At 40.2% G+C, this 17,051-nt stretch overlaps 1 protein-coding gene across 1 annotated transcript in view; it reads right to left on the bottom strand.

Moving 5' to 3' along the window:
- Positions 1-1,439: 1,439 nt before the first annotated feature.
- The window catches only part of CRADD (CASP2 and RIPK1 domain containing adaptor with death domain), a 179,521-nt gene continuing 163,909 nt past the window's right edge, over positions 1,440-17,051 (bottom strand). The window contains exon 3 of the mRNA XM_030323394.1: positions 1,440-2,227. Coding sequence (XP_030179254.1) covers positions 1,926-2,227 — 302 coding nt within the window. The 3' untranslated portion in view covers positions 1,440-1,925. The remainder of the gene's footprint in view (positions 2,228-17,051) is intronic.

Below are 17,051 nucleotides of genomic sequence, written 5' to 3'. Positions count from 1 at the left end.
CAACGTAACGAGTCCAAGGTTCAAAATGACAGGCAGTTTATTGAAGATGCCATAGAAGTTCAGTCTATCACTAGCACAGTGATGGGGCCAGAAGTCTGAGAATTTTACAAGACAGTGAATTAATGGCTGGGCTACAAAATGGAAAATTAAAGCTGATGGGGCCAGGAGACCATCCTTTTGAACTGCTTGTTGAACTGTGAAACAACTGATCTTTTTTAGTAAAGGGAATATGGTTGCCAGACATCTGAGAGGATGTTATCGATGTGCCATGGTCACCTTGGTGAGCACTCATTTCATGTTCAATTCTTCCATTCTATATTCTCATCCCGGAACACAGCGAGGTAAAAAGTCTAATTTTTTCCCTTTGAAAAAAATCCTTGGTTAAGTTAGGATTAGGAAATAGATTCCCCGATTATTCAGAAGAACAGGTCACAGACTGGGACTGTTCACCTGTCCTTCTCTTGATTGGACCCACGGTAGAGTTAGTACGTTACATCACAGGTTCAAGCTTGGCAGGAAGCATGGTAATAGCACTTCCTCCTGCAGTGTCCTCACCTGTAGCCACTATTCGGCTTTGCCTGTGAACTTTGTCCATGTGCAGCCACAGCAGCAAATTAACAGCTCCCATTTTCTGAGAGCTGACAAAGGGCAAGGCACTAGATGAGCCCTTGGCAGACATTATCTCTTTAACCATCACAAAAATCTTGGAAGAGGGGACAATCATTTCCTCATCTGTAGAGGCTTAGGTTAGAGAAGTGGAGTGATTTGTCCAAGGTGATGCTGCTAGCAGGAGGACAGCAGGACTCAAGCTTCTTCGAGGGGCATGTGAGAAAGAGGAGAAGCAGCATGGAGCAACAGGAAAGGAGCAGGGCTCCAAAGACACCTATTCTAGCTCATTCGGCCCCGGAAAATCATGCAATTTCACTACAGAAGGAGGCTCACCTCTCTTGCCCAACTACTTCATAGGATTTTTGTCAGGTCCAAACGAGATCACATACATGAAAACTCTTGAAAACAGTGAACCATTTGACAAAAATCATGTGTCATTAATAAAAAGACAGAAGACTAAATCGTACTCCTTTAGAGCACAACACTTAAATCCCTACAATTTCAACAGAAAGACCACACCCTCTTTTGTCCCCCAACTAAAGCCTTTAAACAAATGGCACAGTTATTTTCTTAAGCAACCTTTTAAAGATCAAGGGCTCAGGTGTGCATGCTGGTACCTGAAGTGGTCTTGCAGGGGAGCTTCAGTGTCTTAAATTTAATGCAGACACCCTGCCTATTTACCTTGACTGGAGAAAGTAAGAATTTCGTTATTACTTGTAATTTTGTTTCAAAACAAAAATGACTTCTGTAATTACGCACTTTTAATCTATGCACTACAGGAATGAGAAAAACAAACAAACAATACTCTCTCATGAAAGGGTCACATTATATATAGTAATTCACTTTTTATTATCATCATCATTAATAGCAAAGCGCACAGTTCAGTTCCCAGGAAATATAAAAGTGGATGCTTTATATATAGGACACCTGCATGTAATGTGATAACATAGTAGGTTTGTGTGTGTGTGTGTGTGTGTGTGTGTGTGTGTGTGTGTGTGTTTTGAGCCAGTGTGATTTACCAGTTTACTGAAAGGCAACCACACAATTAAAACCTGCACAATTAAAACAATGCAATCTTCAAGCAATTAAAAACAACCAATTGTCAATGTGGTAGAGCCACTGAGTAATCTGGCCTTTCAAGTAATATCAACTGGAAATCCTATTTTCTCCTTTTATCTAAGAATCTTAAAAAGAAAACAACAACAACAAGAACAACAACAAAACCCCCCGAAAACTACCTGCCCTGGGAGAAAGTCAGGATTCTGCACATGCAACTTGGGGACATGCTCCCCATGGGTGGATGGAGGGAGACACCATTATTCCAACATGTGCTGGAGCACCGAGGGGTCCACCTCCACGGCCTGAAGGCCTCTCTGCAAGCTCCGGAAGGTGGCCTGCTTCCCGTAGCGCTGCCGCCAGCGGACGAAGGCCTCCACCATCTGTGACTGCACGTTGTGGGGGTGGTTGGCCTTACAGCGGTAGATATCCGTCTGGGACAGTCCCAGAGACAGCACCACGGGCTCCCACTCAGGGCCCAGCCTTTGCGCCAGCTGGTTAATCTGCTGGTCGGATGGGGAGCTGTTGAGGATGTGTGGGGGGATACCGGTCATCCGGTCATCTGGGGAAAAGAAAGACATAAAGGTGAAAAGAGCAAACACACCAGATGGGGGCAGACATGAAAACTGTGGGAGGACAGCCCAACACTTCCATATGGAAGGGCCAACTTTTCCTAGTCTTCCTGGGGGCTGCTCAGTAAAAGGCCATAAACAGGAGTTTACAAACCACCATTTAGCATCTATGAAAATGTTTATTGCAGAAAATGTGAAAATAAGAAAATGACAATACTAGAAATCCCATCAGAGAAACCCGCTGATAATGATTTGATCTACAGTAAAGCCTTGGTTTGCAAGCATGTTCCAGAAACAAGCTTGTAATCCAAAGCATGCGTATATCAAAGCAAATTTCAAGAACCATTGGCTCAGTTGTGATCATGTGACATTCGGCATCACATACTACTCGTATTGCAAGACATCGTTCATCAAGTCAAAATTTACTAGAAATGTTTGCTCATCTTGCGGAACACTTGCAGAACAAGTTACTCACAATCCAAAGTTTTACTGATATTTCTTTTCAGTTTTTTTGTATATAAAACATACATTTAGGATTACCTGGCACATAGTGCTTTATAACATGATTTTTTTCACTTCCATATCTTTTATCAGAGAGGCCAAGCAGGGGTTTCTGTGGGGAATTAAGAATGCCAGCCTGGGCCCCAGGGGTGACACTCTCTCCTGCAGGAATGGCTAGTGCTGGAGGGTAACGGGCTACATGGAATACCTACTCTCTCCTGATAAACGTGAACACTACCCAGAAAAGTTGCAGTTCCTAACAGAAGCAGAAGCAAAGAGGCCTGCTCAGGAAAAATAAAACTTAGGGGCCACGAGGTAGCAGGAGGAGAGTTACCACCCTGGCAGAGCCCAGTGGAGGAAGAGAAAGCATGTGCTGTGGAGGGGCAGTGAGAGAACCTGACCTTGCACCTCCTAGATCCCCGTCTCCCCGAGGCCAGTCTGCTGAGGAACTCTGACACTGAGTGAGTGACTACAGACGGGCTAGGCATATCCAGTAAGAAGTACTATCAGTTACGATATAGAAGGCCTTCCAGAGGAAGGGGCTTAAAGCTAGGCCCTGAACACGAGGGAAAGAGCCCAGTGAATGGAAAGATAAAGAAGTGTGTCCCGCACAGAGGGGATTGCCTGTGCAGAGGCCCTGAGGCAGAAAACCATGGTAAATCGAAGAAAGCAGTTCGGGGTAGCTAAGCGCAGAGAGTCAGAAGGACTCCAAACATCCCAAATTCTGGGGCTGCTTATTGGTTAGGCCGGGACTAGAAGTGAAGTTTTCATATCCCTGGCTCAAATGTGTGCACGACAGTACTCTACTTGTACTACACTTTGTCACCAGTATTACAGGGATCTGGAGTCAATCCTACTTCACACTCACCAGCTCATTGTTTAGATTTATGAATTCAAGAAGAAGGCACAAAGCATCCTATTAGAACAGCTAATGTTTTCCACCGCATGTGCCTTTGGTCCCGAGGCACTTGCCAGTATCTTAGGCAAGTTGCAAGTTGCTGAGTTGCAAAAATACGGTTAAGGACTCTGGTGGTGTCGAGACTATAATTTTTTTTTTTTTTTTGGAAATGATTAAGAAGCAATTAGAATAATGATGATACTACTGACAATATTTTATATTAACAGTAATGATTTTATAGCTTTTATAAAAAATATGGGCACTTTTATAAAAATGTGGGCTCATTGAAAAAAGCCCTTATTCCTTATTATTCAAGGAAAATAAAAAAAGTACAAAGAAGAAAACAAGGCATCCAGTATCCCACCACTAGACTTACAGTTGCCATACATCATTCTGGGCATTTCTTTATGCACACATACTGCTAAAAGGGTAATACAGCTTTTGTCTCATAAGAGTTATTGATTTTTGCTTGAATATAACAGAAAAAAAAAGAAACAGAGATGAAACTAAATGGCTTTCGGACTTACAGTCAAATATTTAAACAACAATGACAACATGTACACCCAAAAGATTTAATGCTGAGAAAAAAAAGTATAACATAATTTATATATTTTCACATATAAGTGGTAAACTATATATTTTCACATTAACACTCTATAATTAACACTTGATATTTCCTGTTCATTCCCTCATGATTTTTCTTGCTTATATCATTTTTATTGTGTTGGGTGCATAACATTTTTATGCTTCTGTAACAATAATCTACCACCCCCTCGTCCCCCACCCAAGTTGTTTAGTCTTAAAACTACATTATAATGGTTTGAATGTTCACCAAGGCTTTTTTGTTGTTGTTTGTTTTAAACCATGACTTTTCTACTTCTGAATCTGTTCTTTTGATTTGAGTCAGTTGGGTTAATTTCATCACAGGGTGATGTTTTTCAAGAAATGCTCATGGTCACCATATTCTTTGAGTTCCTTCAGATCAGGACTGTTTGCTTTCTGCTTTCACTGTTGAATAATATGCAAACAAATTTATATATTGTTTTACTATTATACTTTTAAAGTTTTTTTTAATGTTTATTTTTGAGAGAGAGAGAGAGAGCGCAGCAGGGGAGGAGCAGAGAGAGAGAGGGAGACACAGAATCTGAAGCAGGCTCCAGGCTCTGAGCTGTCAGCACAGAGCCCGATGTGGGGCTCGAACCCACGAACTACGAGATCATGACCTGAGCCGAAGTTGGACGCCCAACCGACTGAGCCACCCAGGCGCCCCACTATTATACTTTTAAATTATAAATATAATTCTATATTATTTAAATAATTTTATTCCTCTCCTAAGTTTGTAGATTGTGCTCATATTTTATGATGGGGAATGTTGGTATGGGGAATTTGGACACCAACTTGACCGTCCCCCATTTTGTAGAACTTGTTTTTTCTGTCCGAAGCTTATGATCCTGAAGCTTTAGACCAGAGTACATCTTGGCCATTCTCTATCTTCTTTTCTAGATATGTAGCATGATCTTCTGACTGAAGATTTAGCCCTTCTTCCCTTTCAGAAAAATCTTCCTGTGTTGTATCTCTGCATTCTTTTTCCGTTCCAGATGCCGGATGGCTTTGCCAATCCGCCATGGCTATCACTTTCTGTCTTATTACCTTAACTCCCTTCCTGTGATTATCTCATGCCTCTGCCCCATGCCATTCATTTGATGTTTGGTTATTTTTATGCTGTTTTATTTTGCTTTGGGTTTTGTTGTTGTTGTTGTTGGGTTCAAATCTTATATTGTGTTTTTATTTCTCAATTTCTTTTCTTGGCTCTTCAATCTACCTTTTAAAAATCCCATTCCACTTCATATCCATTAGGATGGTTATTGTCAAAAAAAAAAAAAAAAAAAAAACCAACTCCAGAAAATAACAAGTGTTGGTGAGGATATAAAATGGTACGGCTGTTATGGCAGAGAGTGTGGTGGTTCCTTAAACAATTAAAAATGGAATTACCATACAACCTAGCAATTTTACTTCTGGGTCATAGTCCTGAAAGGATCGAAGCAGTGACTCAAAGAGATATTTATACACCCATCTTCACAGCAGCACTGTTCCCAATAGCCGAACAGTAGAAGCAAACCAAGTGTCTATCAAGGGGTGAAGGGATAAACAAAATGTGGTAGATTATACATTAGAATATTATTGAGTCTTAAAAAAGGAAAAAAGCCTGACTCGTTCTATGTGTGTGAAATTGGGAGACATTATGCTAAGAGAAGTAAGCCAGGCACGAAAGGACAAGCACTCTGTGATCCCAGCCATATGAGCTACCTATAGTAGTCAATCCCACTGAGATGGAAAGAATGAAGGTCACCAGGGGAGGGGAGAGGGGAATGGGGAACTGTTCAATGGGTAGCGGGTTCTGCAAGATGAAAAGAATTCTGGAGGTTAGCTGCACAATATGAATGTACTTAACACAATGGAATTGTACACCTAAAAATGGAAAAGATGGCAAATTTTATGTTATGCATATTTTGCCACAATTAAAAATAAAAATTAGGGGCATTTGTGTGGCTCAGTCGGTTGAGCATCCAACTCTTGATTTCGGCTCAGGTCATGATCTCACAGTTCATGGGATCGAGCCCTACATTGGGCTCTGTGCTGTCAGACAGCTTGCTTGGGATTCTCTCTCTCTCTGTCTCTTTTTGCCCCTTCCCTACATGTGCACGCATGCATGCACCCTCTCTTTCTCTCTCTCAAAATAAATTTAAAAAATAAAAAATAAATAAAAGGAGGGACTAATCTTATAAAAATAAATAAATAATGAAGTTTAAAAATCTCATTGTTTTATCGTAACTACACTGAGTTTTTATTTCCACTGAATCGATACTGAGCTCTCCTATAGCATGAAATATTCATGAGGTTGAGTTTTCTTGGGTTGGGTTTCCACTCAGGCCAAACTGGTGTATGTTTACTTTCTGCAAGCCATGCTCCTTTCTTTTTTCTCCTGTAGCATTTTTGCACAGTTGTCATGACACTTATCTTCATCTTGCTCCCATTTAACATGAGCATCTCTATCCAGGGCTTCTGTTTGCTCTCTTATGGTAAGCCAAGGTACCCTTGACACTTTCTCCCTCTGAGCTACAACTTGGGGTTGGCTGTTGCCTTCTGTGCAGTGTTCTGCCATGGAGGAGAGATAGGACTCACTAGCCTGCCCTTGCTGGGAGTGCGGTGCCCCGCTCTCTCTTTTGGAAACCAGTTAAATGTCTTGTACCGAGCCTGCTTTGCCTAGCCAGGGTGCACTTACTCCTGTGGTCTCTTTCCCGTAGCTCAGCGTGGAGACTGGGAGATGGCCTGCGTTTGGTTGCCTTCCTGCCTCTGCTGAGGGTGCTTCTTGACATTTACCAAGGCCATCCACTCACCTCCTCCACCAGCTTCTTTTCATACTGATCTGAATTAACAGGAGTCCTTAGGATTTTGTACACTTCCCTTCTTTTCCCAGGATTGCTTCTGAAGGGTCAGGGTCTGGTGTTTCTTTCCCTGCCCGCCCCTTTTCAAAGCACATGGCATAAAAGCCGTGATTGGGTTTTGTTGTTGTTGTTGTTTGGCTGCCGCTGGCGAATGTTTCTGCTTTTAACTTTTTTGGTTCAGTTTATCGGGTGTCGGGGAGGAGCCTGTGACTGCTGCACTCGGTCATCATTCTGACTCCTGGCCAACTATTAATGCAACATACGCTTTGGGCCAATTATTTGGGAGCGAGGGCGGTATTTGCTCTCATTCCTCTACACTTCAGGGTCACATATGCCTTGTGAATACTGCCACATAACTGGGAGAGGGCCAGCAATCTGTGGACACAGTCTGGAGCAAAGATAACTGGCACACGAGCACGACACAGCCAAGGGCAACTCAAGCCCTTCCAAGGAAACCTTACATACAGAAAGAGAGAATAACAGCTGTTTGTGCTGTCTGACCTCTATCAGGAAAAGAATCCTCACGAGGCCCTTCCAACTCGTGAGTTCTGCTGAATACGAAGTTATTTAAAAATGAGAATCCTAAGGCTGGAGTGTCAACATCCAAGGATTTACTGCATAAAATCAGGTCAAGCTATAAATGAATCCACCATGACCATCTGGACACTGCTCCTCAAAGCTTGCTGTGCGTACCACTGGGGGTGTACAAGATGATATCAGGTGGTACATGGGTGAACATTCTGTATTTGAATTGTCAGGTACCTACTTAAATACAATTAGAAAAGTATAAATACCATTTCAAACTCATGACTTGCAAGACAAGTAAATGAAAGTACATTACAAAGTGGATATAGGATGACAATACAAGTGATCAAAAAAGAAAAATAAATGTTTAAATCAACAGTAAATTTAAATTAAAGGACGAACTTAGCGGCACCTGTGGTACAAAGATACAGCAAAAATTGTACAAGCAGAACCCCAATGACAGAAGTGTGGGGGACGTCGAGTGTTTCTACAAAGGGTGCTATTGGCACTTGAGGCAGGGAGATCCGCTCGGCAGGGCTGTCCCAGTGCACAACAAGGCCTTCAGCGTGCACTTACTAAGTGCGAGTAACACCCTAGCCTGAGCACCCAAGTCCACATATCCTGGGCTGAGGCAATATTGTTCCTGGTTGAGAACCACCAGATACCGTGGCGTAAGTATCCACTAGTTTTAAATACCCTAAAGCAGGGATTCTCTCCCTCTATACTGACAGAATGTTCTCTCTTATACAGATCCTAAATCCTTCCTGCAACTCTTCAATCCCATTCCCGGTGAAGTTCAAACTCCCAGGTTTCAGAAGAAACAACATTCCCTGACAAATGGGTCTATCACAATGAAGCCATGCATTTGAAGGGATAAATGCCCCCCTCCCCAGGTCTGCTCCCCACCCCCACCCCCGTCCCCTCCCATCCTTCCACCCCCCCCCATCTTTGTGGTCACGACATGAATAAAAACAACATAATGTTCCCCTCTCTTTCTCTATCTCCTCCTCCCTCACTCATACCAATAAACAGCTGTTCTGGCCTCAAACCAAAAGTCTCCTTCCCAATTCTTATTGCATTTAGAGTCAAGTACAAAGATTCACACTTCACTTTTTTGTTTCTTATAGGTCACTTGTCTCCCAAGCTCATTATGGGCAGAGATCATGTCTTCTACTTCTTGCCCTCCTTCTCCAATCTTTAGCCCCTTGTTAAGCAGAAAATGGAGTTCAGTGTACAATAACTAATCACATTCTTAAAAAGTTGCTCCAAGTCAAGTTTCCAACTCATCTACACCAGCTCTGTGCTTCTGACTTTTTCATTCATTACAGAAAAAGAAGTCATCTCTTCCAACAAATCTCTGTGCAGACAGCACCCTGTGGTCTATCCTGGCTGAGTATGTAATCTCTGAGTGAAGGAAAGCCCACGAGCCCATCCTCCCTGGTAGACCTCTCTTTTTTGAGCTGTATTCTATAATATGTGGCCACCTTAATGGTGACCTGCAAGGAGGAACTGTACAGGATTCCAAACCACAGTTCAGAGAATGAAGACTATGGAAGGTCACAGAAGACATGTAAGCAGCTGCTGGGAGACTCAGATACATCTATGCTCAGGAATCTACAATAACGGAAAGGATTTCAAGGATAAATTCCTTTAACTATAAACTTCTGTAATATAACCAGAGATGTAAGTACATATGAGTTCCTTATAAGAGTGACTCAGCTGGACATAGGGTTGCAGTTTTAGAAACTATGTATGTTCCTTTGCAGAATTTGGTAACATATCCCTCTTGCCAACTCACTGCTGTAGTCAGCCGCTATCACTGCTGCGAGTATCATTATGCTTCAGGTTTGCTGGACCAGAAAAAAAGTTGAGCTATGAGACTTCCCCTTCTAATGTGGCCACTGTTGGAGTAAAAGGCTAATCCCTGCCTCAAGGACATGTAAGGCCTCTACTCAGGTTGAGTCCACTGATGTTCCACTGACCAACGCAAGGCATGTGGCCAGGACCAGTGTGACAGGGAATTAAGTCTTTTCATAGGGTGGGAGGAGTAAAATTTTGCCAAGCAATAATCTATAAACACTGACCCAGCAATTGCACTACTAGTTATTTCTCTAAAGGATACAAAAATGCTGATTTTAAGGGGCACATGCACCCAATGTTTATAGCAGCACTATCAACAACAACCAAATTATGGAAAGAGCCCAAATGTCCATCAACTGATGAATGGATAAAGAACATGTGGTGTGTATATACGTGTATATATATATATATATATATATATATATATATACACACACACACACACACACATACATACATACAATGGAATATTACTCAGTGATCAAGAAGAATGAGATCTTGCCATTTGCAACAACGTGGATGAACTAGAAGGTATTATGCTAAGCGAAATGAGTCAGAGAAGGACAAATATCATATGGTTTCATTCATATGTGGAATTTAAGAAACAAAACAGATGAACACAGGGGAAAGGAAGCAAAATAATATAAAAACAGAGAGGGAGGAAAACCATAAGACACTCTTAAACACAGAGAACAAACTGAGGGTTGCTGGAGAGGAGGAGGGTGGGGGGATGGGCTAAATGGTGATGGGCATTAAAGAGGGAAGTTGCTGGAATGAGCCCTGGGTGTTGTATGTAAGTGATGAATCACTGGGTTCTACTCCTGAAGCCAATACTACACTGTATGTTAACTAATGTGAGTTTAAATAAATAATTTTTTAATTAAAAAAATGAAAAAAATCCACAAGTGTACAAATACATTTTTTTAAATCTAGATGAACTGATACTGGGATATATAAAATACGAAAATTAGTGCCAGAAAAAATAGAAAACTCGAATAGGTCAAAGTATTAATGAAATACGTTGAAATGGCAATCAAAGCACTTCCCTGCTAAAGAGCCCTAGGCCCAGACAGTGTTCTGGTGAGCTCTATCAAATGTTCATGAAACGTTTTACTTCCTAGCTTCTATAAGCGATTCTAGGAAATAGGAAAATAACAAAAGTTATGTAGCCTATTTTAATTAGGCTGCTTTATTTTGTTCCAAACAGAATAAGGAGAATACAAGAAAAGAAAGATTACAGGTTCTTTGCAATTATTATTTTAGATGTAAAAATCCTAAATATTCACTGAGTAAAAAAAAAATCTATTTAAAATAATATATTGTGAGCAAGTAGAATTTATCCTGGGATTACAATAATTTCAATATTACAAGGTCTATCAATTAATTCAACATAGCAATCGTCCAAAGTGGTAAGTCACTATTATCTTACTAGATGCAAAGAAGTATTTGATAAAATTTGATAAAATTATGATTCCTTAAAAAGATATCTTTAATTAGGAATGTGAGGAACCTCCTTAACTTGGTAAAGACTGTAAAAACCTTCAATAAGTATTTGGTTTAATTGACAGCTTTTAAACATTCTCCTTTTAATGCTAGAGACAAAACAAGGATGCTCGATGTCACCACTACTGTTGCATATTGTCGTGGAGGTCCGAACCGGAGGTATAAAGAAAAAGAAATTAGGTACAAACATTTGAAGGGAAGAGGTAAAACTATCACTATTTTCAGGCTAGTTGATCTAATATGTAAGAAAAGGCCAAGATCAACAGATAATCCATCAGAACAAGTGAGAGGGTTGAGTAAAATTGCCAGAAAACAAAAATAAAAACCAACAAACCAGTATTTCTGCATTCTAGCAATAATCAAACACAAAATATAATAATAAACAATAAAATTAAACAATAAAATTGTAAGGTATCTAGAGATTCAATTAACAAAGATCACACAAGACCTCAATGGGGTAAATCTTAAGCATTTATTAAAAGATATAAAGCAAGATCTGAATAAATGGGGAGTCATTCGTGTTCTGGGTGGGAAGGCATATAAACATGACAAGTCTCGTAATGACAATTGAAGTTTTATAATGGGGAAAGGAGAGGCTTTTTCCAAACTGGGGAGAGCTAATTATACAGAAAAAAATAAAACTGCACTTTTGTATCACACCATAAGCAGTGATGGATTCCTTGTGGATAAAGGTCCAAACATAAAAGGTAAAACTACTAAGTTAATAAAAATAACGGCGAGTATCTTTATGACCTGCAGTGGGAAGATCCTTTTCAAAAGATAAAATTTTTTTACATCAAAATTAAAGATTTCTGTGCAACGAAGGAGACCCTCATCCAAGATGACGGAGCAGAATGGGTCTACACCCCAGGAGGGAAGACTACCCGGACGGTAGACGGTAGTCCCGAAACCAAGAGAAGGAAGACAAGCACCTCCACGGGGAAAAGGATGAAGGTGGGACAAGGCGATTCAAATAAGAGGGAACTCAAAAGAGAGAGAGATGCTCAAACACAGAAATTTAAGAAATAACAACAGAAATAACCATGGCAGATCACTTTATGTGCCTGGAAATCTAGACAATGCCAAGCTCTGGCCGAGATGTGGAGACGCAGGGACTTTACTGGGCACTGGGCAGCCAGCCATTCTACAAGCCAGCAGCAGGTGGGCAACTGGAACACAGTACACAATCTCGTTCTCACGCACGTGTACCCACGAAAAACTCTGAAAAAGCCCCCTCAGGGACATGTACAAGGTTGTTTATACAAAGTTGCATTATTTGTGCTTGCAAGTACACATATGCCTTCCAACCCGGTTCTCCTGTTTGGGGGTTTATAGATCCCAGAAAAATTCTCGTACAGACTCGTGAGGAGTCATGTACGAGTCTGTTTAGATCAGGTAACACTGTGGGAGGAAAGGAGCTCGAAGCAATGTCAGAGCTCACTACTAGGGGAAGAGGCAAACATGAGGGAGTACAAAGAGAGTGCTGGACAGTTAGGATAAAGCAAAAATATAAGAAAAAAGAAGGAGACCTGTAACAATGGAATATTTAAAATGTATGTTGTAAAACACCACCACTGGTGAAAACACACACAAATGAAAGAACATATCCGAGACAGAAAAAAATGGTTTGTCGTGGGAGGGAAGGGAATGGAGAGGCTGGGGATGCCAGACTGAGAAAGCCAACCTGACTGGGCACCTCCCAGGGGCTGCGTTAACCTGGGTCCCTGAGTGTAGCGTTTCTGCAGAGACGTCCCTTTGGCTGAGGCGCCGGCTGCCTGGAAATGAAAGAAAAGCACCTTAAAAAGAAAACTAATTAGAACCACTTGTTCTGATAGATAATCACAGAGAACAATGTGGTCCTCACAGAGAGGTGGAGAAATAAACTGGTCTTTCTAAAACTGATTCCTGGATAACGAAGTGACCGCCTACTCCAATAACAAGGCTGTGTTGCAAAATACAAGTAAATCAGACTTATTGCAATGGAAAACTTGATTTGACTATAGTCCACGGAAGGTCAACAACAAAACTACTAGCAATAACTGAGTTCTCACTGAAATAAAAGAGGGAAGGGACGGTGGCCACAGCTCTGGCTAAGAATTAGCAGGTGTGGGTCCTATCTAAATTTGAATCTGCCATCAACTGGCCACATAACATGGGGTAAGACACTTAGCCTCTCTCAGAATGTTTTCTCATTTGCAAAAGGTAAAACCAGATGATTGCCAAAGCCTCACTTAGATTATATTATTATATTATTATTATTGTATTATATTATTCTTAGCTGATTGTCAAATATATAGGTAAATCGGTAGATATCTTATTCTTGAACATAGAAACAATTCAAGAACTTGTTCTGAGCCTTTCTTTAAAAGTCTTGGCAATCTACCTAGTTGGTATAATGAATAAAATAAAGATACCAGCAGTGCGATACCAAGGGTGAATACATGGAACCGTCTGCTTCAGATGCAAGCAAAAAAGGATGCACTGTTTCTAGTGAATTGAAAAACAATAATAAAACCACTAAAAACCTGTTTTTCATATCAACATGTGCCAAAAATTCTAAACAATGCAAATGACAAAATATCTCTTTTCTCTGGGGTGGAATGCTTCCCTGCCGGGTAGTCTGCCCTGATCCCCTTGACCCATTTCTTGATATCAGTAACAGGAACGCCACAGTAAAAAGATTAGTACAGAACACTGAATTCATTTAAATATAAAACTAATTTTAAACAACTGAACAGAATCTAATGTTATATACCCCGACTATATCAAAACAATACAAGTGATCAGAATTAAAGCTAGATTCTAGAACAGAAGATAAACATTGTATCTTGACTTTGTGATGATAACAACGCCACTAACAAAAATCCAGAAGGGAAGAAGGACAGACTGTGAGAGCACCGATGATCTCATTTATCACAGTAGGGAGGAAATCAACACTTCCTAAAATGGAGAGGACGGCAGTCAGGATAGACTATTATCTATGGTAGGAGAGAAGCCCTGAATCTCAGTGAGGCCCACATGGCTCTTCAGGGCATCACCTGCACGGCCTGGGTGCGCACTCTATGCTGCATTGATATTATGCTCCTCCATATTCACAGAAGCGTCCATGCTCACCAAGACGGAAAAGAAAGGCTAAGAGATAGGAGATCTGGCAATTAAATACATCACTCCATAAGTGACCTTCTGCTCACTTCTGCTCACATTTTGTAGCTAAAGCAAGTCACAAGGTCATACGTAACTTGAAGGGATTGAGGGAGTACTCCTATATCCCTGAGGAATTCCTATAGGAATTCTCCTATGTCCCAGGATGGGGAGAGACCTGGGTGAACAGCATTAATGTCTCCCGAGAAACATAACTGGGGGGAAAGAAAATACTAAAACATCAAGTTCTTCATCATCTCTTAACCACAGATGAAAAAAAATAACATTACTTACTATGAAAAAAAATGTTTATTCAAAGTTCAGTAATTTCTTAATTCTCACTTCTTTTCTTTTACTCTAGTTAAATTCAAATAAAATTAAATGTAGTGGTTCTTAAATTTAAAAATCAGCATGTATCATATAACCATACTTTTCTGAAAGTATTTCTCCTTCCTCCTTTCTTTCTTTCTTTCTTTCTTTCTTTCTTTCTTTCTTTCTTTCTTTCCTTTCTTTCTTGCCCCTCTCTTTCTCTTATCCACCCATCCATCCATCCATCTTCCCATCTATAAACATGCTTAAAGAGATGTCCAACAGGATGTTCACTTATTGTTGAGGCTTACTTCTAAGTGATAGAATTTGTGATCTTTTCTTTTTACTTTTCTGAATTCCTGGGATTCTTTATATAAAGTGAGCATGTATCATTTTTATAAACATAGCAAGAGTCATTATTAGAATATGAATGAATGAGAGGAAACACCGGACCTTCTATCACTAAGCCTTAAAACCACCAGAGAGTGAGAAAGAGATGAACATAGCTTTACAGTGCTGTAGGAAAGGACAGGGGATTATAGGAGCAGAAAATGTGGTATTTCATGATCATTATATCTCGTTTGAAATTACAAAATGGGTAAATGCCGATAGCTTCAGGCCATTAGCTGGTTTGAATCGATTATGTAAAGGACATACATTTCTCTGTTTTATCAATTTCTTGAAAAGCCCTTTATATTTTATTCAGAATAGTTGTTGATATATATTCAAGGCTGATACATGTCATTCCCACTAAATATGCAGTTAGTTGCTTATTGAGTTTAAAAGAGATGTTCTTTGGAAATGGAGTTGGTTTTTCCCATTTAAAAAATAATGGACATTAAACACAAAAGAACGATTAATAAACTGAAAAGGGAAAATCATAACTTCTAACAAGAGCCTATTTACCCATTACACACAGTGGGGACGGGGATGAGAGCCCATGAGAGCCCACAATACTTCTGGAAGCCCATGGAAATGTTTTAATTTCTTTTAAAATGAGAAGAAAAAAAGGAACTTTAGGTCAAAGAAAATATTTGAATGTATAATATTAATATATACATCTTTATAACAAGAGTCATAAAATGTAACTTTTAATATTTTTTTATGGAGGAATGAGCCACAAAGGCAAGAGTGCCTCCAGCCCATTCAAGTCATAATGCAGCCCTGCTTCTAACATCTCTAAGTTACAAGTTCATTGGCAGGTGGTAAAAAATTACTTGGTTTATTGAAACATGCTTAAAAACTACCTTTGGAAATTAAAAACAGAGTGTGATTGTTGAGAGACAAAATTCCACAGTGCCTTGTAGATTACCCAGAGTGCGCAAGTGACTAATGCAAATTCTCAATGTTAATGACAACACTGCTTTTCCATAGGTAATAAGCAAATGACATTAAAGATTCCTTTATATGGAAGTTCCACTATATGGATATAAAGTTTTGGGTTGTCGTCTTTTTCTAAATAGGCAAAATGAGCTCCTTAATCACATTATTTTCCACAGATGATTGTTCTTCAAAATTTTCAAAATCCTTTAAAAATGTTTGTAACTCTATTTTAGTCCTCAAGATGGAAACATCAATATTTAAACTGATACCCAAACTACAAGAAGCAAGCTGCCCCCATGGTCCCTTGATATTATCTTTGTGGCTGATTCCCAGGCAGGAAGGGGTAACGGGAGTTAGTTTAAGAAGCCTCAACTGCATATTATAAATTATAAAATAACTCTGATAGCTATGTGTTCCTTCTCAGTACTAAACCTGCCTGGAAGAAGCGTAAGATCACTGATGAGTGCTTACAGGCAGCTGACTCCAGGCATCAAAAGTACATTCCTTTGACAGTTCCACTGGGCTGAGCGGCTTGGCGATAAGACCAAAGAAATAAAAGGGGATGGAGACCGTGTAAATTTGCCAAGCGAAATCTTTCAAAGTTATGACACAATAACCTTAAAAGTGAAAATTTCAGTCCTCATACCAGCAACTGAAGGAGGGGCACGAAGTCAGGTTTTTTAAGTTGCTGCTTTCCCGCAATTGTAAGAGACTATTCGTGTGGTGAGTGACATAATCAAGAATCAAAATCACTTGGATAGATCGATGGAATGATACTAACAAGATTTAATTTGTGTTGGGATAAATGTGACATCCTACCAAGCTTAGAAAATCAATCACAAAAGTACAGAATGTTTTCAGCTTGTCTTAAATGCAGTTCAAGGGAAAAGGTTCTGATGTTTTCATTGCTGGCAAAGGGAATAGGAACCCAGCACACGCACAACACGTTCGCATACAAACAACAAAACACCTCAGTTTGGAATCAGAAACGAGAAGACGATAGTCTCACAGAATTAACACGAGTCAGTCACACGGACCACTTCCAAGGTCAATGATCTGGCTGCACACTATATGGACAGAAATGCGGGACCCTGAATCTCAGAGATTATACGGACCTTGAACACCGGGTCTGACCAAAGCCAGCAACCTGCAAGCACACAGGAAGTCAGTGTGAAAGCACTCGGCACCCACCACAGTGAACCACAAGTTTTAGCAAGACAGAAACTGTGTACCAGTCTTATTCACAGGGAGGACCTCGCACATGTCTGGTACTAACAGCTCCCAAGAAATTTCTTTTAAGTCTTTAGT

The sequence above is a fragment of the Lynx canadensis genome, chromosome B4 (assembly GCF_007474595.2).
Source record: "Lynx canadensis isolate LIC74 chromosome B4, mLynCan4.pri.v2, whole genome shotgun sequence".
Classification (NCBI taxonomy): domain Eukaryota; kingdom Metazoa; phylum Chordata; class Mammalia; order Carnivora; family Felidae; genus Lynx; species Lynx canadensis.
This window is presented reverse-complemented; position numbering and strand designations above follow the sequence as displayed.